Here is a 25,987-nt window from a genome sequence, read left to right on the forward strand (position 1 = left end):
CCCAAGTGCAGGTAACAGTGATGACAGCCACAGCATAGAAATATCCTTAATATAATTAGGTGTGGGGCCTCCCCCCTCCCAACCTCACACATACAAATGAGCAGGGGGCGAGCCCGCCTGCCCAGCCAGTCCCTGCTGTGCAGCCTCCCCTCCGCAGGGCCGTGCCGGGGAGGAGCGGGCAGCCTGGCTGCAGTGCAGCAAAGGGCAGTCTGTGCTGGGGCAGTCCTGTTCTGGGCCCCCCCTCCCCACCTCCTGCAGCCGGCATTCCCATCCCCTGTGAGGGGGGAGCATGCTGGGGGAACAAAGATGCTGACACCGAGATGCGGCCACCAAGTCTAGCTGGGGAGCGTCCCGAGTAGGTTAAGTCTAGGTGGAAGGTTATTCTATGAGCTGTACTGCAGCAGCAGGGCAGGGAAGACGGGGGCTTCCTGGTGGGGAAGAGCTGGTCCAGGCAAACCATCCGCATTCCTGGTTGGGTGCTCAATAGTCTGCTGTGTACTCTGTGCCATGCAGCCCTCGGCACAACAGCGTGAACTCCTTCACCATCTCCTTCACTCGCCGCTTGTTCACACGCTCTCTGCTAACACAGAGGGAGGGGACAGATGTGAGGCAGGTGGGAGGGACGGCAGTGCAAGATACTGCAGTTGCTGCAGCACAGCACTGGGGACACCAACCTAAGGATCTGCTGGCTGAAGGTCTCTTTCTGCTCAGGGCTGACGCGGGCTGAGGGAAAACCATCCTGCTGCATGGCCTCCTTGATCCAGATGCTTAGGTAGCTGAAGCAATGCTTGTTCAAGGCAAAGAGGATTTCTGCAAAGTGATCCATGAGGCTGCGGGAGGCCTGGCCACCGACACCCTGTACAGAGCACACAGATCCTGTTAAACCATGCACCAGGGGACTGAGCTGAGCTCAGTGCTTGCTGCCCCAGCATCACGCCCAGTGCACCCACCCATGCCAGCACCACTCACCTCCAGTACCGCCTGCAGCAGCACTTTGCCATTCTCATGTACCACCTGTCCCACAGGGGCGATCTCCCCGCAGCGTGGCAGCAGCTCTGTCTGCAACACAGCATCCAACCCAGTCAGTGCCAAAGCACTGCACAGCTGCTGCCCTGTGCAACTCGCAGCCCTGCTCCTGCTCTGCTTGGTGGGCTGTAGCCACTCTGTGTATCCCTACGATATGCAGTCCCAATGCATCTGAGGAAGCCAAGATACTCACAAAGAAGCCACAGGATGCTTTCACTGTTGGGGCTTCAGGGAACTTGAGGGAAAGGACACCTGCAGACACAAAGCACTCAGGTGAGTGGCCAGAGCTCTCAGACACCATCCCAAACCAGCACCGGTCCCCAGTCCCTGGCTGCTGTGTTCACAGAGCTGCAGGAGCAGCAGGCTGGACTCTGCACAGGGATGGTGAGCAGGTGCCTGTGTGTACCACGTGCCCACAGTACTCACCACACTGAAATACTGCCTTGACGTCCAGGTTGCTGCACAGGAAGAGGTCTGGCTTCCTTTTCAGAGCCTGCAAGGCACACAGACAGACAGAATAAACACAGCCCTGCAGCAGCAGCCAGGAAGGCTCCAAGGATCCAGGCGCCCCAGACAGCCTCTGCCTGGAGCACACTTACCTGGGCACATGCACGGTAACAGCAGATTCACACAGTACAGAAGGAAAACGGTCGCTTTTCTCCCCAAGAAAACACCAATCATACATCCAGGCCATTTGCATTTGGGGAGCTCTGACCCCAAGACATGAGGATAGATACTAAAGTGGTATATACACAAATGCTTCAGACGCAGACAGAGGCATCCTGTCCCAGAACAGGCAGAGGCAGTGCTCCTGGGACACAGGTGTCCCAGCATATAACAGCCCCTGCTGGCTTGGTCCTCTCACTGCCAGTGTTCATGAGGTCACAGCCATCAATTTCAATGACACACATTTTGTTTGACTCCAGCCTAGGCCAACAACTTGCTCTGCTCTTGCTGCAGGTCAGTAGAGGGAACGAGATGCTGAAACTGCTTGGCAATTCACAAGCAGCTGGTGTGAGACCAAAAACTTTGGGTTTATTCTGCCACTTGGTGAGCCCACCAGTTGCTGTGGCTTAGCTACTCCACCACGGCTGGGAACAACCTGAGCTCTGGCACAATGGGACCACTGCTGGGCTTGGTCCCTGCTATGCCAGAACAGGGCAGTACAGGACAAAAACATTTCAGCCTGTTCCTGCTGCTCCATGGTTGGGTTTCTGCTTGCTGTTGGCAGGCACAGGGGACGACAATCATACATCCTGTCCCACTGTCACTGCAACAGTGGGAACAGCAGCCACAGCTCTTCCCAAGAGTCTGAGAGCCAGGAGTGGAGTCTCTGTTCCATGGGCTGAGCTGCATGCTGCCCTCCAAACTTGTTCCACAGTGTAGAAGCATGGACAGCCATCAGCCAGCAGTGCTGAGTGCCATCTGTCCACAGCCACCCAGCCCCCCTGGAGCCAAACAGACTTATGTCCTCCTTCTCCTCTAGGGAAAACCCTTGGCTACTGACCCCTTGCAGGGAACATAACTGGACAGCAGGAAGCTTGGCAAGTTTCAGGGTTACCCCTTCTCCTTTCTGACTCTCTGTATCACACACTGCAAGAGATGAGACAGATTGGGTGCAAAAGGCATTGTATACCCAACAGAGGTGGTACAGCCACTGGGAACTGCTTGCCTGCTAGATGCAAGCAGTGGCCTTCGCTGGAGAGACAAGGGGCTGCATTATGCCTGTGTGTGTATATACAGCCTGTCCCACATGCTCACTGCAAGGACAGCCTGCTAGCTGGCTGCGCACCCGCTCCCTGCTCTGCTGCACTCTGCTCAGCCCCATACTGGACAAACACACACAAGATATGTTGTCATTTCAGTCCATTAAAGCCACCTGGCTGTCCCCAGCAGCATACTGCCAAGGATGCCTGGCTCTGGTGCCACCACGCAGTCATCAACTCCTCCATTCCGCAAAGCTGTTCAGCTGGCACAAGTCTTCCAACATGCTCAGGTTACCAAATCCACCTACCTGCATGGTGTTTCTCCTAGCCAGCCTGGCCTGCAGTAGCCAGAGGTGTCCAGGCACTCCTGTGGGCCCTCTGCAGCACCTGCTCCTGGCTTGGTGAGTACCATGAGTGAATGTGCTCTGATACAAGAGGACTCCTTCCTGCAGGACATCTCCACCAAGGGAGCACAGCATGTGAGCTCAATCCAGGCATATGTACACATCTAATGCAGACAGAGATGGAAACCTGCGGAGTTGCTCCACAAGGAAGCCACACTGGGTAGGCACAGCTACTTCTTCTCAGTAGAATCTCACTTCTTCATGGGGCTTCTCACAGCTCGTCTGTCCTCCATGTCTCTTGCCAGTGTGGCTCTGGGATGAGGACAGGTCTGCAGATGTTTCACACTGGAAACATCCCCCCTGTCCTCTGCAGTGGGTGCTGTGGAGGTAGGTCTTGCAGGCTGGACAGCATGGTTCTCCTCTGTGGAGCTGGGACACCCTGCAGAGAGGTCTGAAGAGCAGCTCTTCTGTACCTGGGGACATGGGAGGCCACCAAGCTCCACTCCTCCCACAGCCAAGGGATAGTATGTACTGCACAGCTGGTTCCTGCAGTGCTCCAGAGCACTCTCCTCACGTCCAGGACCAACATATCTTCCCTAAGTACACACCTGATAGAATAGAACCTCCAGCTTAGGAAGGAACACTGCCTCAGGAGGTAATAACCGTGCACAGGCAAGGAGGAGCTGGAGGACAGTGCATGGGCAGGCAAAGAAAGTCCCACATCTTCTGCCCAGCGAGGCACATTCTGCCCCTGGAGACACTGCCAGGGTGCTACGGAGGTCCACAATGGTGGTGAACTGCATGCCTTTGGGTGGAAGCACTGGCAGCCACTGGGGAGGTGAACTGGAGAGTGCTGTTCCCACAGCCTGTGGCACTGCCTCCAGCTAGCAGCTCCTGCTGGACATGGAAACTGCTCTGAGCCAAGAGCCAACATAAGCCATCATGGTTTGGAGATCGTGCAGCCTAGGAAGAGCCAGGCTGTGGTGTGCACTCCACCAAATCCTGTCTCAGGATGACCACAAGCATGCACAAGTGGTACCTCCTGGTTGGAAGCCAGGCAAGAACTCACAAACACATCACTGATGCTCCTCACTTCGTCCTGCACTCAGCCCGGCCACCCCAAAGGGTGCCAGACAGCTCAGCAAAGGCTTATGGAAGGCTGGTTAATTTATACTTAGTTATGAGTACTAAGAATAACTCCAGGGACTCCAGTATCCCTACGACATTTGATTTAAACCAGCATGGTCTTGTGATCTGCCAGACATAATCGGGAGCAGATCACAAATTAACACATTGGCAAAGTCATCAGCTGCACAAACTGGGCAGACTCGGGTTGCAGTTGAGCCCAGATAAATATGCCAAAAAGTCAGCTGAGATCTTAAGTCACACACTGACAGCTTCCTGCACACTCATGACTGAAGGCTCATGTGCAGGTATCAGAAGTATGAGCAAGCAGGAGACAAGGGGACACGTCCCTTTTCTTCGCAAGGCTGGCAAGATGGAAATAACTGGCTGGAACTCCAGTATCCACCTCATAAATTCACAAAAAAGACACAGAGTGATGCAAGACCTAGGGAGGACAGACTCTAGAAACAGCTTTATGAAAGCAGAACATGTTGGTGAGACTGGATGCACCTCTGCTATCAGGCATCCCCTGAAGTCCTGAGAGATTTCATTTCTTGCTTATCATTCTTGTCTTTCACAGTACCCTGCTGGGTGCTCAGCCCTGGGAGAGCCACAGACTCAGGGAGGGAAGGAAACCTTAGAAGGAGTCCCACATGTGAGTGGAGAGGAAGGGCATAGGGAGTTTTTGGTCTCTGTAAGGTTGTTGGAGTAAAAAGCCCAAGGAAACATGGGGTCTTGGTCTGCTGCTGGAGATGGTGGGCTGGCAGCATGATTGTCACCAGAAGGAGAAAGATCCCAAGCTAAAGAAAAACTCAATACCTCCCAAGGACACAGCAAACAACCTTGGAGGAGTCTCTCTTGGAGGGGTGCCTAGACCCTCACTCCCCAAGGCAGGATCACCTCTTGGTGCCCTCCAGGAGCAATGGGCTTACTGAGAATCCTGTAAGCCCTCCTACAGCAGCTCCCCAGGCGACCTGTCAGTGCTTCCCCTTGCTGTTAGCTACACCTCCTACCATCTAACCCAAATCCTTTTCCATGACCTCCTCCCATTACTGTTTGTTGCATTCAAAATAAACGAAGGGCTGTTTATCCATGCCTGTGGCCTTATGTTTTACACATCTGAGGACTCATGCATCTCCTCTAGTTTTCCTTCTCACCTTCTGCTGATCTTTCTGGATACCATTCCCTGTGTTCTCTAGTCTGGATCTACAGAAGTGTGGATCTACAGAAGCGTTGTGCTGGAGCTGAGGCCTCACCTGTCTGAGCAGCAGGGAAAGACATCTTCAGAAACCTCACATCCCATGCACCGAGCTTCAAATCCCATTCACCGATCCTCAAATAATGTTCAAAAACTTGTTAAAAGTCTCAAGACTGGTACCAGAAAAATATGCAAATGCTTCCTATGATCTAAATTATTTTATGTCTATTAACAGGAAAAGTGGGGAAGAAAATGCTACAGTATGGTTTGTGAGATGAGATTCACAAACGGGATCTGCAGTTCAAAGTGTGATGTATGGACACAGGTGGGTTGGTGATGAGCTGTCCCCTCACCAGCCCCAGGCCTGCTCCATTCTACAGGATGGGCACATGGCCAAGCAGCCATCAGAGGAGTCAGAGCAACAGCCTCACTCTGAAAACAAGCTGGACCCAGCCCAGCAGCCTGTCTTGGACAGTGGTCAGACACTGCATACCCTCAAGGAGTTTATCTCACATGAACTTAACATGCTTCACACAGTCAAATGTGGACACTATAGGAACGAAGCAGAAAGTGACTTTGCCAGCTCCCACTTCACTACCAGCAGCTCTTATAGGGGACATGACTTCAAGGACACCAGGCTCTGGAACACACAAGGCTCCTAATACCCCAAACAGGTGTATATACACACACGCAGCACAATGCAGACCCTGACTACCCACAGCCAGTAGCATCAGAAGTGCCACTGCTGCTTTGCCAAGCAAACAGGACTTCGCACCAGGAGCTCCACGCTGTAGCCCCATGGAGAGCCCCAGCACAGCTGCACAGCCACGGCCCCACAGACACTGTCCCCTTGCCATCACCCTTGCACCAAAGGGGACTGGCAAGCGACTCCTCCCGACACAAACCGTGGCTGCATGCCATCAAACTGGCGGCACAGGAGCTGCAACCACCACCCCGAAACGCTGCCAGGGCATGGTGGCACCCGGGCTCCTGGTGCCACCACAAGCAGGTTGCTCGTCCCGGCAGAAAAGATGGTCCAGAGCAGGACCTGGTGGCCACACAGCACAGTGCCAAGCTCAGTAAGGCTGCAGGAACAGCCAGCCAGGTCCGCCTGTCCCAGCTCTGCAGGATGCATCGCAGGGCAGGCAGATCAGTAGGACCACAACCCCTTTATGCTCTAATTTTCTGTCCCCCACTCCCCCCCAAGCATGACCGTGGCAGCAGCCCAAAGCCCCTGGAGCTGGCTTCTGCTGTGCCCCCAGGCCAGGCAAGGGGGTGGCAGCTGGGGGCTGCCCCGTGAAGGAGGGCACTGCCCTGGGGATGGTGCAAACCCAGAACTAAAGGAGAATGTTTTGTTTTCAACTTCCACGGAAACAGATGGAGAAACTCGATATTCAACTAAAAGGAAAAAAAAAACGTTGTCAACAGAAAGTTAAAAATAGGTTTAAATTGAATTAAAAAGAGAAAGAGAGAGAACAGAAAGTGAATGAATAAGAAACTAAAACACACCTGTGCCAGGAGTTGCATAAATGAATCAACAATATCAGGATGATCCCTGGGCCCTAAAATATAATAAAGATGTAACTTAAGAGAAAAATCATACAAACAGCAACTCAACATCATATAGTTATGTGATACAGAAAGAATTTACAAGTGAAAACAGGAGTGTAAGGGAGAAGGGGTGTGTAGGAGAGGGGATGGGCAACATGAGCAGCTTGAAGCAAGTTAAAGAAACAAAACATACAAAAAAATCATGAAACTTGGAGAACCCAAGAACAGAAAGAAACCGCAAAGGAAAGGGTCTGAAGCCCCAGGTTTTCCAGCTAGCACCTGGGTGCTGCAGAGCCAAGGAGGAGATCTTCGTGTCCTTGGGGAGGAAGAGGAGGAGCAGGGGCTAGCTGGGCACCATCTCCACAAGGAGAATTAGAGCTTTTGCATTGTGGGGACTGAGCGGGTGTCTTCAGAGCACCGTTTGGTCCTGGAAGATAACTGCAAGTGAACGACAACACCTCAGCAAATGCTCGGCAGGCCCAGCCGGGCTCAGGCGTGCACATGCTCGACATCAGCGCCAGCTGCACGGGAACCCCTGGCACAGCCACTCTCCCACCCCGTTACCCAATGCTCCTCGAGACTCACATCCAGAGACCAACCGGTGCCCAGAGGTGTCCATGCCAGCACCACTCGCCCTACCTTGCCATCTGACTCCCTGCATGGACACGTCTCAGCCCCTGCAGGCTCATGCCTCTCACCCTCTCCTGCCGTATGGAGAGGAGCCCAGGGGTGGGAGCGCAGCCTGGGGCACACAGCAGGCTGCCCTCCTCAACCTCTCCTCCTGCCAGTGTTCTTGTTGCTGCCCAAATGCAAGGCAGGAGGACCTGCACGAACACACACCCATGCCACTGGCAGAAGCAGGGACTTGAACTTGGGGTAAGCCTGGCTCACTCGTCACCCATTCAAGTGACACCGGAGTATGACAGGATGTGCTCAGAGCATGGTGTGCCAAGGAAGTGGGGGCCTCCAGCATTCCCCACTCTCTAGAGGGCTCTGAGCCCTGGGCTGGGGGAGGCATCGTGTTACCTACTGATAACGTGAGAAGCTCACGTAACTGGGATGTTGAAGGACCTAAGCCAGCAGCTCCAAAGGGCACTCATCCCTGTCACAGGGTGAGTCACCAGGAGGGTGGTTGGAGCTGCGGTGTGGAGGGGCCTGTCCTAACCCCGTTAACCTTTCATAGCAAGGAAGTAATGCAGGCAGCGAGCCAGACACGAGGCCCTGCCCTGAGTGAAAATACTGGACACAGCAGGGTCTGAAAAAGTTTTGCAGACGTTCATCCACATGGCTTGCTGCCTATGCAAGGCCTTGACTCCTGGCCACTATAAGCACCACTGGTCCATGGACAAACCCCAGGACCTTCTGGTAAACATGCAGCCAAGCGGGCCTGGGCTCCTGCTCTAGCCTGGAACACAGCGCCCAACCCTGGTGCAGCAGTGGGGCTGCCACCTGCATTGCCAGCCCCGCATTGGGGATCCCCATTTCCACTGCCCTGCAGGGAAGGAACCCACCTTCCAAGGGCTGGGATGAATCCAAGACAAAGAGATGGCCCCAATAGCTTAGCTAGGAGTGAGAACAGCCATTCCTGGAAAGACGCCTCCAGAATCCATGCATGCAACAGCCTGACAACAGCCCCAGCACAACAAGGAGTTAATCACACATACCTTGCTGGAAGAGGGTCAGCGTGACTGAGGTAACAAGCAAGAAGAGGGCCTTGATGGGGGGGAAGTGGGCAGGCTCGTGAGCAAAGATGTGAACCAGCTGCAAGAGACAATGGAGAAGGACTGAAGCTGCCCTGTACCCTTCCAGCTTTCCCTGGACCCTCAGCCCTGGCATGTCCACGTGGTCCTTACCTGTCGTGTCAGGTCGATGGCAGAGGCCTGGGGAATAGTGCTGTACATCTGCCCCAGCATCTCACACAGCTGGGGCACCATGGGAGCAAAGTCATCCAGGAGGGTCTTCACAGACTTCTCAAAGATGGCACAGACAGACTGAGGTGGGAGAAGAGAGACAGCATGAGCAACAGTGACGGAAGACCTCTACCTATGAGGCAGGGCTTGGCAGAGCAACAGGCATGGGGAACAGTCAGGAAGAGGGCTCATATCTGCTCTGGTAATGACACCCTGCTCTGCAGCACATGATGACAGAATCAAAGAAATGCTTGAGGTTGGAAAAGAATTCTGGAGGTCATCTGGTTCAACATCTCTGCCCAACCAGGGACACCTAGAGCAGACTGCACTGGATGCTCCACTGCTGCTCTCAGATATTGGGATAAGGCCTTCCCCCAGTGCCAGGAATGAGTTGCTTATCTGGACTTTACTGGGCTGAGTGAGATAGAGAAATGACAGCAGAGATGACACAGGTCCCAGGTCAGAGCAGAGCTCCTCTGCTAGGGAACACAAGCATTTGGTAGCCCCAGCTTTCATTCCTCTGCTGATGGCACAGCCTCTATAACTGGAGAAGAGTAGGGCTCACTGGGGAAAAAGATGGACAATAGCCAGATGATGCTGGTGGCAACAAGCAGCACTGGCCTGAATAACCCAGAAAGTGACCCCTATTACAAAGGGGTCTCATCACTCTGTTTCCATCCATTGCCATCCACTGTTCAGACAAGGGAAGGCACAGGCAGAGCAGTAACATGAGGATCCCGATTACCTCCACCACCTGGGCATCATTCAGCCACTTGCTCAGGACCTTCTGTATGAGCTGAAAGACCTGCTGCAGAACAACCACCACCTGGGAAGAATGAGAAAGATGAAAAGAATTGGTCTCAGAGCACTGGGGACAGGAGGTCCAGTGCTATCTATACACGGCCTGGATGCACCAACTACCACCTTCATGACACGCACTGCATTCTCCATTCACTCCCCTTACTGACTCTCCTGCCACCAGCCACCAACAGTGGGGCATATGACTTGGCAAAGAGCCTTGCTGTACTCACTGGGTTGGGTCCTTGCTGCACTGGCAGCTTCTTGACCTCAGTGCTTTCGTGGTCGTCGTCATGATGGCTGATATCCAGGGTGGTGAACAAGTTGGAGAGCAGCCCCAGAATGTGGATGATGGCCAGCTTGTTGGAGGGATTGGGCTGCCAGAGAAAATACAGGCAGAGTGTGACACAGACTGCATTGCTCAGCACTGGTCATGCCCCTGTGATCCTGAGGAGCAGCGTCTGCAGAAGCAAAGTGCTAGAGAGAAGCTCTCTGCAATGAGTCCTTGTCTTTCCTCTTTACCTCCTGGATGAACCAAGAGTCCTTCCACCCATCCTTCCTAGTAGAGAAATGCTGGAGGATGCTCACGAATGCCATCGCTCACTCCAACAGAGAGCAAGTCAAGACAGCCATCACTGGGGTGGCATGTAGGACATTACACAAAAGAGGACAACATAGGAACAAAGTGTGGGCCTCACCCTAGGGTGGCAGCTGCTGATCCAGACAACACACAGCTCGCAAGAGCCAAGGGGTGACGAGTAGCTGTAAGGGGCAAAAAGCCCACAACTCAGTCTGGTTAGTGGGATACTGCTTGTCACTTCTCTGCCTGTGTCGGGGTGAGGGGAAAGACTACCCATGTTCAGGAGTGCTGCTTTGACACACCACCCCAGGGACATAGCCAACAGAAGCATCCCTGCAGGAGGAAGGCAGCAGCACAAGGGCACTCACTGTTTCATCAGCCAGCTTCTCCAGCTGCTGGATGTAGGGAGTGATGAGGGAGTGCAGGTTCTTCAGGATCTCCTCCACTTGCAGCGCAGAGAGCAGGAAGCCAAGAGCCTGCATCAGCCACATGCACTGGCTTGTCTGGGTCAGAAAGAGACACAAGCAGCACGTCACTACCCTGCTGCTGGCACTGCTCTGAGACATCCCTGCCAGCACCACCCACTCTTTGCACAGAGCTGTCTCAGCCTCTGTGGAGTCAAGCATCCCCCCTTCTCCTGTTTGCAGGGGCCACATCCCCGTGCTCTCACTCCTCCTTTTTCTCTCCAAGACATGCCTGCAGCTGTATCCCTGTATCCCTGGAAGGAACTGCTAGAGTTACATCTCTGTGGGAGCTTCCCTCTTTGAGGATATACCCCTACAGCCCACATGCAGAGAAAGCCCTAAGATTAGCTGAGCAGTGGGTGGCTGCCAGCAGGTATTCCTGGCCACGCCAAGCTGGCTGCATTGCTGAGCTTTCCTCCAGGACAGCCTAACAAATGGTGGCATCCCTCACATATTCTCAGTGAGCACAACTAAAGGGCATGGAGTTGAGCAGAACAGCCAGGAGTATGAGAAAGTGCCTCTTACCTTGTGAATCTGCTTCATCAACACCTCCTACAAAAGGGAAAAGGAGAAAGAAAAAGGAGAATGAGTGCTGCAGAAAGCCTTCTCCCTTCCAGGGACAGGACTGAAACAGAAGACAACTAGCAGCAATTTGAGGACAAGCAGCATACAGCTACGCACAGGCAGGGAGCAAAATCCTCATCCTGCAGTAATCTCTTCCCCATGCACCTTGCTCAGCTGCCTGGGAGGGAAACCCTGAGATCAGGCAGGCTTTGCAGCAGGATGACTTGAGTAGGGCTTGGTTCTCCCAGCAGAAAGGAGCAGAGGACCCACCAGAATTAACCCTTCACTGACTTCAACAGCCAGGCTGCAACAGATGCAGGAAATGCTCTGTTAGATCAGGCCAGCAGGTCTTCTAACCTGGGGCTCTGTCTCCAGCAGTGGCAAAAGAAGTTTTCCTGAAGAAGGTGTGAAATAAAACCCTTTCTGCAGCCCTCTCCCCTTTTATTTGCCCAGTACCTACCATCTTGAGCTGTAAGCTCCTCGCTGTTTGCCCACAAGGGAAGGAAATAGTGTCCCCCAGGCTCAAGACCTCCCTGCTCCCATGCAGATCCAGCACCTCCCTCAAGCCCAGTTCACCTCCTAATGCCTCCTAAATGTCATGGGACTCTGAGCCCCATCTGTCCCAGATCTCAAAGCCAAGAAAGCCCACGGGACAACTGTGCATTCATAGGAGGACACTGGGTTCCTACTGTCCCAGGGACTGTACAGACAACAGCTCCCCACACCAAGCAAGATATCCTGAGCTGCTGCTTCACTCCCTCTAATCCAAACAGAGGAAAGGGCTGCCATAGAGCTGTCAGCTCCCAGCTCTCACCTGCGACACAGCCACGATGTTGGCGGCATACGGCGGCAGGTCATACTTGCACTCCCGACAGATCTTCTTCAGGGTGGAGACACTGGAGATGGAGAGCTCAGGGTTGCCCAGAGCCTGGAGCACCAGCGGCAGCACGTTGTTAATCATGACAGGGTGATCAGCCAGCCACTCTGAGAGGGCTCCTGTGCACACAGACAGGGTCAGACCACGTTGCAGCAGCCAGACCCTCGGTCCTCATACAGTGGGCTGCTCAGTTTGCTTTCTACTGTTGTGGAAAGAAGGATGGGCATGCAGGGGAGGCAGGGAGCTTGTGCAAAAGCAACCTTGGATGGATTCTTCCCACCCCAGCCTGCGCATGAGCAAGAGCCTCACCGATTGTGAACATGACTGTGTCGGCCAGCTGCACGTTGCTGATGCTGATACGGGGGATGAGGCCGATCAGCCCTGGCACCACATCAGAGTAGTTCACATCAATGGTCTCGGCGATGGACTGGAAACCATAAAGTAAGGCCTCCGTGTGCTGGGGTGAGGGAGAGAGACAGAGCCATTTGTTAGACCCCAGAGCCATCCCCTAGCCCCTGCCCTGGCACTTGCTCAGGAACCAGCAGCAGAGACCAAGGATGCTGGGAGAGGGGAGACAGTTGCACGGGCAGAGCCAATAGGCACACCAGGCTTCAGGACAGGGGACATGGCCCACCCCAGACCAGGGTGTCACCAGGATATAACAAGGCAGTATTTTAGCCACCAGAGTCTGATAGCAATGGCTAGCTGATGGGGATGCCAAGATGAACAGACACATGCCTACTAGCCTGTGGGACAGAGGACCCTGTGCTTCCCCTGCACTCACTCTGCTCCAGGCTCTGCATCATATCTCAGCATTGCACTCTGCAGGCACTGACAGCAAACTTGGGTACCCGACACAAGCCTCTCCTCTGGTCAAGGGCTCACGGTGACCGGCAGAGTGGCAATGCAGAAAGGATAGGAATCCAGCATTTCTGCTGTGCCACAGCGGCACAAGACACAGAGTGGTAAAGGACCAAGGTCAAACTCCAGCTTGCCTCTGGCTCTAAGGACAGGGATGCAAATGAAGAACCATTTCAACAGGCTCTTGAGAGCCTGCATGTCAAGGAGATCATATTTTTCATCTCTATTCACATTCCTTCTTGCTCTGTGGAAAGAACAGCCCCCTCTGATGATGCTCCCCATGGGGCAGGCAGCCAGCAGCCTGGTGCCCGACTTGCTCACCTGCCACGTGGATGGCTGCTCTGTGTTGGTCAGGAGACGACCCAATTTGTCATAGAGGCTGCTTAGGAGCTCAGCACCCAGCATCTCATACACGTACATCAACGTGTCAGAGATGTCCACCCTGTAGAGAACATGGAGGTTACCAAATGCTGCCCAAGCCCAGACATGCTACAACCCAAAGGCAGGTCTGTGCCCTGCTCCTGCTACCCAAATAAAGAAGGGCCTTGGCTGCAACCGCACCTGTATATCCGAAACTGCTCCTTCTCATCCGATGACCAGAAACCATACTCCTCATCGGAGGGGAACTGGGCTTTGTGCAGCAGCACATCCACCAGCTGGAAGTAGACAGGCCTGTACACCTGCTGGTACACAGCCTGCTTGTCCGGCTCAAAGGAGAGGATGTCATCCTATGGTGGGAGGGGAGAAGTCAAGTGTGGAAGGGATACCAGGGGTGGCAAAGCGAGCCCCAAGGCCAACATTCCTGAGCTTCCTCCTGCTTTTGGCTTAAGCCTTTGGTCACTGACCTGTAGCGTGTACCAGAAGGTGAGTGTCAAGGAACTGGTGGTTTCATTGACAGGATAGTGCCCAGGGATGCCCGTGCAGAACATGATCATGTTGACCAGGGCTAAGAAGCTCTGCCAGTGCTCCACCTGGTCCAGCAGTGCCCTGGGGAGCAGAGAGCACGGTCACACCAGCACTGCAGGTGTGGTGATACACCACGGGCAGAGGAACAGCACTCACCTGGAGTGGTTCTCCCCCAGGGCCACAGCGATGCGGCAGATCCCGTGCGACGTCTCCATGTCCCCGCTCTGGACCGCCTGGCGCAGCTGCTCCTGCAGCCCCAGCACTGGGGGGATGAGCTTCAGGAGGGTGTTCACATACCTGCAAGCACAGCCTGATCAGTGCCAGGTGTTGTCTGTACCAGCAGCATCCACCCCGCCTGACAACTCCGAGAGCTCCCAGCCACAAAGCTGCATTGTGGAGCAGGACACATCCGTGAGGCTTTACTGCTCCACGACCTCTTCTTCCAACTGGTGGCATGGCTGGGAGAAGACCAGCAGCTGAAGCTCCTTGAGCCTTTGTAATCACTCCGCATCACTTCTGCCATCACTCTGCATTAGCCCCGTGCAAATCCTCCATCACACGAAGGCTCCACGACACTCCTCTCAGCACACCTGGGCCAGCAGTGGTTTGTCACTGCCGCCATCAGCTCCTTGGGCAGCTCTTTGGGTTTGTCACCTCCGTGCTCACATCCAGAGCTGCCACTGGGAACCTGTGTGACCCCAGCAGGGGCTCCTCCTGCTGCAGGATCCATGCCAGCCCCACCGCATGGCCCCAGCCCCCTCTACTGGCTGCATCCCACAGGGCTCCCCTGATCTCCCTTTCCAGGCAGCCTCGCTCACATCAGCCTCCCCTCCTAAGCGATTGTAACCAAGGCAACGAGCAAGGAGGCAGGGAAGGTGAAACGCAGCCCAGGGCCCCCGGAGAGCGGCTGTGCTGGAGGCTCATCAGCCGGCTGTCAGTTACCTGCCCGGCGAGGCGTGTTATCTGGAGCTGCAGCTCCCTGCCGCACAGGGGCGAGGCTGCAGGGAGCAGGAGGCACTTGCAGTGCCAGCCCTCCCCTGGGGAGCACGCAGCTGATGGCACTAAGAGCTGCACGTCCATCCCACTGCAGCAGGCTGTCCTTGTTCCTGCCGCTCATTAGCAGTAAATGGATCTATCAGCTGCCACCGGCAGAGGGACAAAGCCATGCTGGCGGCAGCGGCTCACAGCTCTGGGCCAGCAGAAGATGCAAGAACATCTCCACCGGAGCTCCTGCACTGGGCTGTACTGCGAGGGCCACCTCCTCCTTCTCTGCCCCCCTCCTCCTGGAAAAAGCTCCTGGGGAAGGGCTGCTGAAGCATTAATCAATTCCAGGTCTCTGGAGCACTGTGAATGACGTACACAGCAGTGCAGGAACACAGTGCTATGGTGCGGATGGAGAACATGTCAGTCACACAGTGACATCTCCTTACCTATTCCCCTTCCCCTCCTGCCATCTGTGTAGTTCTCCTGTGCAAGATTTGCTATCTTTGTATTTAGCAGCTGAACTGATATTTATGTGAGTCTGCCCGGTCATTTCCCAAACCTGTGCTTCCTCTCTGGGACCAGCAACTCCTGCTCTTCCCACAACCCTCCCCAACCCTTATCAGAGAGAGACCACAGCACGGTGCATGGGGAAAAGCCCCTGTGACCAGCTGAGGGGAGACATGGGCAGCTCATGTGGAACAACCTGATTCCTCATGACCCAAATCTAAGCCAAGTCCTCACCAAAAAAAAAAACCCAAAAAAGCCACAACCTATTATGCATCTGCTTCTAATGAGGCTCTCAGAAAGCTCTTACAGTGAAATCCCTCTGTAGGGGTCCAGTGCCAGACGCTGAGCAGCACTCTGCTTCTTTCAGGTGGTGCTTGGTGCTCCACAACTTACCCCCTCCATTAAGCCCCCTCCCCACTCTCCACCACCACCCAGTGTTGCAGCTCTGCTCCAGCATGTGCAGCCCGGCTCTCTGACCCGCTTAGCCTGAGGATAATCTTCAAATGAGACAGAAAATCCAGCCCAAGTCTCTTCTGCCAAAGAGATGCAACAAAACCTTGGTGCCTGCCCATCTGTGACTCAAGAGCCCTACTGCTCCAGAAAGCAATAGTGTGCATCAAGGGCCTGCAACTGCCAGCTTCCAGTGCATCCCAACAGAAGGACAGCATCCAGCCTTGGAACAAACACCCTGTAGGCCGGGAAACAAATCTTGTCCTCCTTTTGCAGGAGCACAACAGGGGAATTCAGGGACAAACCCAAAGCACAGGCTGGGTGGCAGGGGGCAAGGCAGCAGGACGGCATCAAGAATGCTCTGTGAGGCAGGGAGCAGGCAAAAGACTGGGGAGGAAGAGAGCAGCTGAAAAGCAGCGTGAGCCTCTGAGACTGTCAAGAAAAGAGAGAGAAAGGTCGGGAGCCTCCCTCGGGGGCTTCAGGAGGAGCTGGATATGTTGTAGCTGAGCAACAAAGGCAGAAGGCGGGACTGCTGGCACGGGGGTGAGCTCAGGAGAAATGCAGGGTCCCTGCCCCTGGCTCTCTCTTGAAAAGACACCCAGGACCTCAGCAGGGAGCAGAGCCCTGCTCCAGCCAGCCCCCCCGCAGCCAATGTCCCCACTGATGCAGCCAGCCGCGCCACACGCTGCCTGGCAGGGCAGCTTGGTGACAATGGCCCCACTGTCCCCATATTCAGAGAGGGGGGAGCTCTGCCATCAGTGACACAGCTGCCTGGAGGGAGGACAGGATGAAGTGGTGGGGTGAGCGCCCGACACAGAGCAATGCATCAAAATCCTCTTTGCACAATGACACTGGTCATGACCAGTAGCAGCACCTCTACCACTGCAGAGCACACCTCCATGGATGCCAGAGGCAGTCAGCCAAGGCAAGGATCAGTGCCGGCATTTGCAGCAGCATCCGCACCGCCGCAGAGGGTTGGAGTCTGCGTGATGCAACACTCAGCACAGCTTCAGCTAAGCCCTCCTCTTGGCAGGGATGGAAAAGGTTGCTAAGCAGCCAGGAGATGTGGCCGAGGGAGCAGGAAGAGATGCACTTTCTCTTCTATGGGCATCGGTCCTAGGAGCCAACAGCAACTTGGATAATGTAGCCAAGCCAACGAGCTCAGAGTCCCACTGCACTGAGCTGAAGGACCACCTCTGGGCAACCACAAAGGCTGAGCACACAGCTGGACTGAGCTGCTGGAGTCAGAGATAGGGAGAAGACAGCCAGGTATGGTTTTATTATCTCTGCATCAGATATGCTCCTTGGTTGAACTTGAAGCACAAGACAGAGAAGCATCTCTGGCTGCAGCCAGGGCAGCCGCCCCCACATCAGGGCCACAGAGCCCAGCACAAGGAGCCAGAGAAACAAGCATGCCTGCTGGAGAGGGGCTGTGACTGCGCCCTTACTGCTTGAAGGAGGGCTGGGGATCCTGGGTGCTGCTGCTCAAACCTGGTACAAGCAGTGCTCAAATCACATGTTCTGGTCCCCACAGCATGCCAGGCAACCTGTGAGCAGCACCGCTATACTGGCCCAGCCCATACCCCTGGGAAATCTCTCTACCATGGTGGGCAGGAGCAATAACATGTAAAACACAAAGATGCCCACTAGTCAGCTGTGGTGCAAAGCCTTGCAGCACCAACCATGTGAGACCAGCAGAATACAGTTGCTTATAACCTCTCCCTCTTCCAAACCATCATTATCTCCAGGGCCAACAGTAGCTAGAAAATGACTGAGGTTTCTCCTACCTATTCCATTCCCCTGTAGATGCCCGGGAGCAGCATGTAGGAGGAGCTGCCCTTACCTCTGGGCATCCGGCTGGGAAATGGCATTGACAACCGCCTCTACCGCTGTATCAAAGAGCTCCGGGTCCTGCAGGGAGGTGAAAGCTGCTTGGATCAGGTTCTCGCAGTCCATCAGAGGGATCTCCAGCTGGACCCAGCTGGAGAAGCACTTCAACACCTTCTGCTTGATGAAGCCCGGAGAGTCCTGCTGCTGCAGCAGCTGCTCCAGCAAGGGGAAGACGGAGCCACACTCCTGCGCCAGGACGCTGCGCACCTGGCCCTTGCGGTACTGGGGAAGCCGGCTGGTTTGGAACTCCTCAGGCAGCACCGTCAGCAGCTCCAGCAGCGCCAGGCAGCGTGCCCGCCCGTCCACGTTGGAGTCCTCGGCCTGGAACATGCGCACCATGTCGGCCACGGCACAGGGCCAGGCCTCGGGCATCATGCTGAGCGCCAGCGAGGCCAGTGCCACGCACAGCCTGGTCAGCACGATCTTGGAGCCACCGGCGAAGCGAGTGATGTGGGTGAAGAGCTGGGACTTGAGGCTCTCGTACTGGTCGGCCGGGATGTCGTTCCAGTAGCGGGAGATCTTGATGTGCAGGGCGCTGGCGCCAAAGTACTGGATCTCGGGCACCTTGTCCATGTTGAGGAGCAGCCAGCTGAAGTGCCAGGCCTGTGGGGACACCTGCGCCTGCATCAGCCATTTTTGAGCCAAGTTCTTGTTCTCGATGTTGGGGTCGTAGTACAGCTGGTGGAGAGCCTGGAAGAGAGAGCGAGCACCTCAGGACAGCCAAGGAGCATGGCCCTGTCCTGGGCCCAGAGGAGAACAAGGACAGGGCAGCCATTAGCCCACCACAAGGCTGGGTGGAGAGAAGACCCACAGCAGCAGGACCCACAGAATGTCCTCCCTTCCTTCCCACTCTGGAAATTTCTCTTCATGAGACATCTTCCATCCTCTCCTTCACCCTGCTGGGGCTGCCAGGGGGTGCCTGTGCTAGGCCAGCCCAGAAGCCACACAGCAATGGTGGCCAAGCCCTCCTTGCCTCTGCCAACACAAGCAGCTGCAGCACCACTGCCGAAGTTTCAGTCTGTCAGGTTTTATGCAGGCCTGGAAAACCACAGTCAATAAGCTCAGGGATTAATCTCTGCTCCAAGTCCCTTTGAAGTGCTCCCAAGCCCGCCCAGCCACAGCTGAGCCGGGAGCTGGCATCAAACCCTATAGCTGCCACCTGGGATGGTCTGAGGCTGCTCACTCAGCTTCCCTGCATGGAAGAGAACAGCACTTACCAGTGAGAGATCTAGTTATGGCTTTGCAGAGCTCAGTGATTCACATGCATAACCCTGCATCAGCCACGAGGCTTTATTCTCAGAGGACCATCCTACAGAGAGGGCAGGATGGGCACAAAGGAGCAAGGAGAATGGTGCATGGCTTGGAGCAGAAGAGCACTCCTCTACACAGCTCTGCAAAAACCAGGAAGAGATGTCTCTGCCCAGCATCACCACAGCACAGCACAGTCCCACCTCGCTCCTCCAGTAGCAGGACCCAAGGGACAGAAGTCAGGCAGTGCCACCACAAGGACCAGCACATGAAGGGAGCAGAAACCACACCTCACAGAACTCCATCTTCTAGCAGTGAGCTCTCCTGCTCAGCACAGCACTGCTCAATTCAAATCATCAGCTGCACGTCCCAGGAGCATGGAGCAGGGATGGCACTCATCAGGATACCATGCACCTAATATAAGCCAGGGCATGAGTTCAGCAGGTGGAGAGGATTTCTGGTAGCCCCATCCTGGCTCCAGATCTCAAATATCCTCCTCCTCCCCCTTTGAAAGCTCTCTCAAATTCTTGTGTGGTTCTTGTACCCAGGAGAGGATTTAAGCCCTATTTTTAAGCATGCAAAGCTGGCAGCCTAGGGCACAAGAACACGCTTCCTAAGCGAGTGCTTGTACCTCATGCTGCTTCCCAGCACAAGAGCACAGAGCATGACAAAATGGCAGGAGCACTGCAGAAAGGCACTGCCTGGGACACTGTGAAACATCTCTTTTTAAGACTAGGAGGGGGAAAATGAGGACAACCTCTTCATGAGAAAGCAGAAGAATAGTCTGGAGGACAAGGCCAGCCATTGGCAGCAGTGCCCCCCATCACAGAAACAACTCACCTTATTACCAAGCAGGACCTGCAGACATGCTAAAAGTTCAGCTGCTTTTGGGGCCAGGAACCTGGCCCCCATCTACACATAAGCCAGCATCCTGCTCCCCCGCTGCAGCCTGAATCATCCTGCAGCAGGGCTCCACTCCCAACCATCTCCTCCTCACATTATCTTTGTCTTGTTTGCTTTGTCAAAGCTTGCTAGCTTGCTTCCCAGCAACCTCACTTGAGACTCACAGAGACATTACATTAGGAGGTACAACTTGCAGCCGTGCCTCATGGACCTCCAATTCAGTACGAGGCTTCAAAGCATGCAACATGTTAATTATTCAGACTGTGAAGGGTGTCATGCTGCAAGCTGCTGGAGGGCAGAAGAATATTCTGGAAGAACATCCCTGCTGGCTTCCTCACTTCCTCCTCTTGTCCCCGAGCATCCTTATACAGACAGGAGGCAGTGTGGTGGCTCACCTGGGTGGCCTCTGGCTTAGGATGCCCCCCTGTATGCTCTGTGGGGCTCTGCATAGTGCAAGGAAACCCCCAGAGGATCCTCGAGGATGGGCGTAAAGACTAAAATCATGCTCTGCAGGAGGCATCTGAACATGAAGCATGCTCATCCCCAGCAAAAAAAGGCAGAGACCTCCTTCTGCAGCAGCTTTTGGCACCAGCTGCTGCTTGACTTGCACTCCAGACATCACTGTGCCAGCCAGCACTCAAGCCCATAAGGAAGCACTGAAGATGACGAAGGGAACTCAGTGCCAGGAGAGAGAAGCAGAAGGCATGAAATTGGGCAGCGACAGCTAATGGGAAGGCTTTGTGCATTCTGATTTGGAAGCTTGGCTGACACCAGACCTGCCTTTTCTGCAATTAGACCTGTAACATGAGACCTGGTAAACAGTCAGGCTGTCAGCTCTGCCCTTTGGCCAGAGAATGAGCTTTCTCCAACACCATCTCTGCCTGGCTGAAAATAATTCAGGCTTGTTATTATGGGCCCTCCCTGCTCTAAAAAGCAGTGGTCAGAGCCTTGTTGGACTCCAGCTCCCAGAGTGGTGTCAGCCATCGGAGAAGCTTGCCCACAGCATCACAGCTCCCGCTTGGTCCCTCTGGGAGGCACGGTGGGGAGCAGCCTGAGCATTGCTCCTGCCAAGCACAGACAATGGATATCAGCTCACACCGTGGCACCAGCAAGGAAGAGAAGCTGCAGCAGCTGCTCCAAGCCCAGCACCAGTGTAGGCCCAAGCAGAGCACAGAAACAGCATGTTGCCCTGTAAGTTCAGAGTGCCAAATGAAAACAGGCTCTCACCAGGAGCCGGTGCCCAGCAGAGAGGTGCCATCAGCACCATGTGCAGGATGCCAGGATCCCATGAACCGAGTGTGCCGCCTGCTGCTCCCCTGCAGAGACACTGCATCTCCAGAGGCTGATTTGCTGCCAGCAGAGGTAACCAAGCAATGCAAACAGCCCATGCACATGCTCGGTGTCCAGCACCCAGGGCAGCATCATCATTTCTTAGCCTCCTCCAGCCGCGGTGCTTCCCTCTGCAGCCTCTCGCCCTGCTTTCCAGCCATACACTCGCTCCAGGCCTGCAGCAGCACAGCCATTACTCTGTCGCTGCCGAGCGCAGGGAACATCAGCCCGCCTCCCCCCGCACAGCCGCCATCCTCCCCCCAAAATGGCAGGGGAGCCTGAGCAGAAAGCAGCCGCCTGCTGAAGCATGGAGGATAACAGATAGGAAATAAAGCCATGTGTGTTCCTCCCTCCCAGTATAAACGTGCTGCTGCTTTGGCCGCTCTTTACCCCCAGCCTGGCAGAAGAGGCGATGCTGCAGCCTCAAAGCAGTCTGGGCTGTCCTCCTGCTGCTTAGTGGCAGTTATCTCCTTGCAGAGAGCAGTGCGGTCCCCAGCCCAGATACAGATACATGGCAGCCCTGAGCTCACCCTGCTCTGTGCAAAACCCCAGGGCAGCTGCCACCGCCAGCAGTAGTGGGGCCTTGAGGTTGCACGAGCAATGGCTGATCAGCGCTTGGAAAGAGACTCAGAATGCAGAGTCAAGGTTGAGCTGCGAGGATGGACTCCGTTCTTCACTTCTTAGCTCTTCTCACTGCCCCAGGAACCAGCTCATAAGCACTTAGAGAGGCTCCCAGTCCCTGTGCCACCCCTGCACTGCAGGTCACTGACTACCAGAAGCTCTGTGATAGTGAAGCACAACACAGCAGAGCGGTGGAAAGCACAGTGTGCCTCTGTTTGCCCAACATCATGGCACAGGAAGGAGCAAAGTGTTCAGTCAGGGTTGGTTCTGAGGGGAACCTACTGTCTGCAGCAAAGATCTGCTTTCACAGCCAACAATATGACTCCTTTCTTCCTTCAATTTTACAGGAACGTTCTCCCTTCAGCCCCTAACATCCTCACAGGCACTGCTGCCCCATCAGCCTCAGCATCTCCCAGGGGCAGCCACAAGAGCCACCCCTGGGCACAGGGGCCATGTCACCTTCTGCCTATGGCAGGATGCCACGCACCATGGGGACCTGGAGATGCTCTGACTTCTGCCATGGGAGCTCACCCACCCCTCACCCCGCTCCCACCCCAGTGCTCACAGCGCCTGACTCAGCGCCGAGCCAAACCCTGACTTTAATCACTATTCAGTGTTATTAATAGAGCCGTGCACAAAATCTGAGAGGCAGAGAAGCCCAGGCCGGCAGAACATCATTTATTTGTCAGTACCAACTCTGACAACGCGGCTCTGCCCACCACCCTCCCACCAGCCCAGCCCCCAGCAAGAGCCCAATTCTGCCCTATTTGTACAAGAACTCCCCACCTGAAATGACACAGGGAGGGCTCCTTGGCGCTCGGCCTCTGCGTTCCTACTGCTCCCACCCTGCATTTTTCTCTCTCCATCCCCACGACCAACAGCTGCATCTCCTGCAGATGTCAAGGCGATGGCAAAGCTGAGGCTGTGAGGGCTCAGGAAGGGGGATGGGAGCAGAGCATCCTAGAGGGCATATCTGCCCGCTCCCATGCCTCGCTGCCCCCCGGCACTGCCCACCCTCCCGTGCCAGTGCAGACAAAGGCGCAGTCAGTGCCTGCTGAAGCAGAGGGAGGTTGGAGGCAAAACGATCCTGCAGCCCTGCCTGCACACGGATTAAGCCACAGAACGTAGCATTATTGTGGCGTTTTGCACACAGGGGCTAATGCTTGGGGCTGAGCTCTGTGTTGCTAGCAGGGGGCTGCGGGCTGTGACACCTGCAGCCACAAAGGCAGACGGCACCCGGCACCGGTGTGACACATCCCCAGGCCAGCAGCGATGGGGCCAGCCCCTGTGATGCTCCCACCGCCGTGCCGCGGGCAGCGTTTTGGCAGGAAGCTCCGTTCCCATGAAGGCAAAACCAGGGCTCCGGGATTGCCTCGCGCTGCCCGGGGACCCGCAGAGGGTCGAGACGCTGGGCGCCCATAAAGCTGGGGAGCTGCGGGGGGCTGCGCTCCTCACTGCGCGCCCTTCACCGCTACGCCCTCAGCCTCCATCACTCCCAGCATCGCCCAAGGGAAGCCTTTCCTCCCCGGGCGCCCTGTTCGGTCCCCAGACAGATTCGGGTTCCCAGCAGCCTCCCGCATCCCCAGTCTCAGCGGCCCCGGTCTCTCTGGGAGCAGCGCAGCCGCAGCGGGGCCGCACGGAGCGGGGTTCGGATGGCACCACCGCGCCTCGCACCCTCCGAGAGCTCTCCCCCACCAACCCGCGCTCCAGCCCCAAAGGATGCTCGGCACAGCCCTGCCTCCCGCTCCCATTTCTGCCTCATCATCTCCCTCCCTCGGGCAGCGGGCACGGCGCGCACCGCCCCGCCGCGGCCACACCGCGGCGGGAAACCGACATCGGTGACAGCGTCACCGCGCCGCACCCGATCCGCCGCCCCCAGCCCCGCGCTCACCTTTTCCACGTTCTCCACGGTGAAGTCGAGGCCCTGCGGCGGCGGCGGCGGCGCCTCCGCCCTCCGCTCCATGGCTGCGGCAGCGGGCGCAGGGCAGCAGCGCTCCCCGCCTCCCTCCGTCCGTCCGTCCGCCCGTCCCGCCGCTCCGCCCCGCCCCGCAGCCCGCCCCGCCGCACCGCACGCCGGGAGCGGTAGTCCCGGCCCCGCGCTCCGCCCCGCCGCGGGATACGCGCAGCCCGGCAAAGCGGGGTGGGCCGTGCGGCCCATCGCTTTATTGCTACAGGAAAAGGCGGCTGTACAAAAATAGAGTTTATCCTCCCGTTTTTTTGTTTTTGTTTTTTTAAAAACAAATAATAGAAAAACCAAACCAAAACAAAAAACGCTGCGGGCACGAGGAGCCCAAGGCCGGGGCTTCGCATCAGCGCTGGGGTTGCATTACATCCGGCCCCGCGGGCCCAAAGTCATAAATAGGAGCTGCCGCTCGAGAACAATAAATAAATAACTTAGAGCAATAAATAGTTGAGTGCCACAGCGCCGCGGGGACCCTTGGAGCCGGGCAGGGACCCAGGGCTGGGGTTGGGTGTTGCCCCATGCTGCTGCATGTTGGCCCATGTTCTCAGGGAGAGCCCCCCTGGGTGCCCCCTCCTGCCCTACTCCTGTCCCCTCCGATGCTCGCGGAGATGTGAGAGCAGCAGTCCGGCACAGGGATGCTCCATCCCCTCCATCTCTCCCAGGTTGGGGTGCACCCCCTGGCTCTCTGCTTGGCACTGAGCGGAGGAGCTCAGTTGCAGAACCGCCCCTCCTTAACAGCCACATCACCTCGGTCCCTCGTGGCCATATCACATCGGGACCAGCGTTCTGCCTCCCTCCAGGCTGGGGATCGGCAGCATGCGTCGAGCCGAGGCTGAGCCGGCAGCTCCCCATCAACCGATGCAGCTGCACTCGGCCGCCGAGAGCTTCTCCACCGTCTGCCACGTGTTCTGCACATCCATGAAGGACACGGCCTCGTAGCGCGTGGGCCGGCAGCAGGGGTGGCTGAGCACGCGCTCCTGCGGCCCCGGCACAATGAGCTGCTGCCGCAGCAGGCTGCCCAGCGTCAGGTCGTAGTTGCTGCGCGCCCGGTGGCACGACCCGCTGCAGTACTTGAAGAGCACGATCTCGTCCGAGTTGAAGCCCAGCCCCAGGTCGCGCACCTTCACCATCAGGTTGCGGATGTGGCAGTTGCGCCCGCGGGCGCCACGCGAAGGTTTCCTCTGTCCCTTCTTGGCTTTGCCGGTGCCTGGTGGCGAGCGCTCAGCACGAAGCAACAGGTCCTCTGCCAGCTCCACGCCACCCGGGGCTCCTGTCGTCACGTTGTCACCTGCAGGCCAGCAGGACAGCACTGTCAGCTCCTGCACTCCCAGCACCACTGAGCCTCCCATCCCCTACGGTGACCACCTGTGCTCAGGCCACCGTGCCCAGGATGGACATGCTACCGTGCCCAAGCCCCGCAGTGGCTGTCCCCAACACGCACCGTGCGGCTGGCTCCAGGTGAGTGGTACCTCCACGCCATCCTCCACGCTGGCAGTGGCCGTGCCCCGCGGTGTGGGGGCTGCATCCAACGTCTTGTTGCAGTGCGGGGTTCGCACGGTGCCTGCCGCCAGCCCGGCCAGCAGTGACAGGATGGCGAGGACCCCCCAGAGCATCCCCTCCTGCAATACAGCAGAGCGTGGTGGGGTGAGTGCCGGCCTCAAGGATGGAGACGGGAGCGGGGAGTCCCGACCACCATGGGCAGCCAGGCGTGGGCTCACCTTGGGCTGTGGATGTGTGCTGGGTCCTGCAGGTCTTGGCTTTGGTGGTCCTGCTTGCTGCTCCATGCTGGCTGCAAGCAAAGTGTGTCAGTGTCAGTGCAGTGGGAATGGAGTGGACGCTGGTACACCCACCCCTGCCCACCCAGATACTGGTGGCATCCCAGAGAGGCCATTGAGCCGGCCCAGCAGCTGGCACACCTTTGTTCTACCAAGCGTGCCATCCCTTCCCTCATCTCCCAGTGCCCCATGGCTACACACCCACATCCCCTGTGCATCTCTCCTCAGGGATGCTGGCAGAAGGGCCTTTGCCCAGTACCTCTCCCTGGGAGGATGCAGACTGGCTCCTCACATGAGCAGCCCAGGATGCCAAGCTGTGCTGTAAGGCAGTGGCTGGGAGTGCCATAGAGGGGGGGCCCTTTTCCCAGGGCTCTTCCCTGGGAATGTTTTTCTTCCTGGCAGTGGGA

At 56.3% G+C, this 25,987-nt stretch overlaps 2 protein-coding genes across 6 annotated transcripts; both read right to left on the reverse strand.

The window, feature by feature from the left end:
* Positions 1-48: 48 nt before the first annotated feature.
* IPO13 (importin 13) lies at positions 49-23,815 on the reverse strand. Of its 5 annotated transcripts, none has more exons than XM_042891164.1 (20): positions 23,734-23,815; positions 17,695-18,431; positions 14,067-14,207; positions 13,850-13,991; positions 13,566-13,732; positions 13,326-13,446; positions 12,453-12,600; positions 12,081-12,262; positions 11,228-11,254; positions 10,607-10,741; positions 9,892-10,035; positions 9,606-9,686; positions 8,804-8,941; positions 8,615-8,711; positions 6,909-6,961; positions 1,453-1,519; positions 1,220-1,278; positions 970-1,059; positions 675-856; positions 49-577 (listed from the first exon to the last, which is right to left on the reverse strand). In XM_042891164.1, the coding sequence occupies exons 1-20, from the start codon at positions 23,803-23,805 to the stop codon at positions 481-483; spliced, it is 2,880 nt and encodes a 959-aa protein (XP_042747098.1). In that variant the 5' UTR covers positions 23,806-23,815; the 3' UTR covers positions 49-480. The 5 variants fall into 5 exon arrangements, 4 of the variants coding, with proteins under 4 accessions (XP_042747098.1, XP_042747097.1, XP_042747099.1 ...); XM_042891163.1 differs by having other exon boundaries at positions 49-580; XM_042891165.1 differs by lacking the exon at positions 23,734-23,815 and adding an exon at positions 18,553-18,926 and having other exon boundaries at positions 49-580.
* A 204-nt stretch (positions 23,816-24,019) lies between these two features.
* Positions 24,020-25,589, reverse strand: ARTN (artemin). Its single transcript, XM_042891168.1, has 3 exons — positions 25,524-25,589; positions 25,247-25,424; positions 24,020-25,093 (listed from the first exon to the last, which is right to left on the reverse strand). Exons 1-3 carry the CDS (start codon positions 25,587-25,589, stop codon positions 24,657-24,659), a joined length of 681 nt encoding a protein of 226 aa, XP_042747102.1. The 3' UTR covers positions 24,020-24,656.
* Positions 25,590-25,987: the final 398 nt, after the last annotated feature.

Source organism: Lagopus leucura, unplaced genomic scaffold (assembly GCF_019238085.1).
Source record: "Lagopus leucura isolate 7727_CA_CO unplaced genomic scaffold, USGS_WTPT01 90-14_obj-0_obj, whole genome shotgun sequence".
Lineage (NCBI taxonomy): Eukaryota > Metazoa > Chordata > Aves > Galliformes > Phasianidae > Lagopus > Lagopus leucura.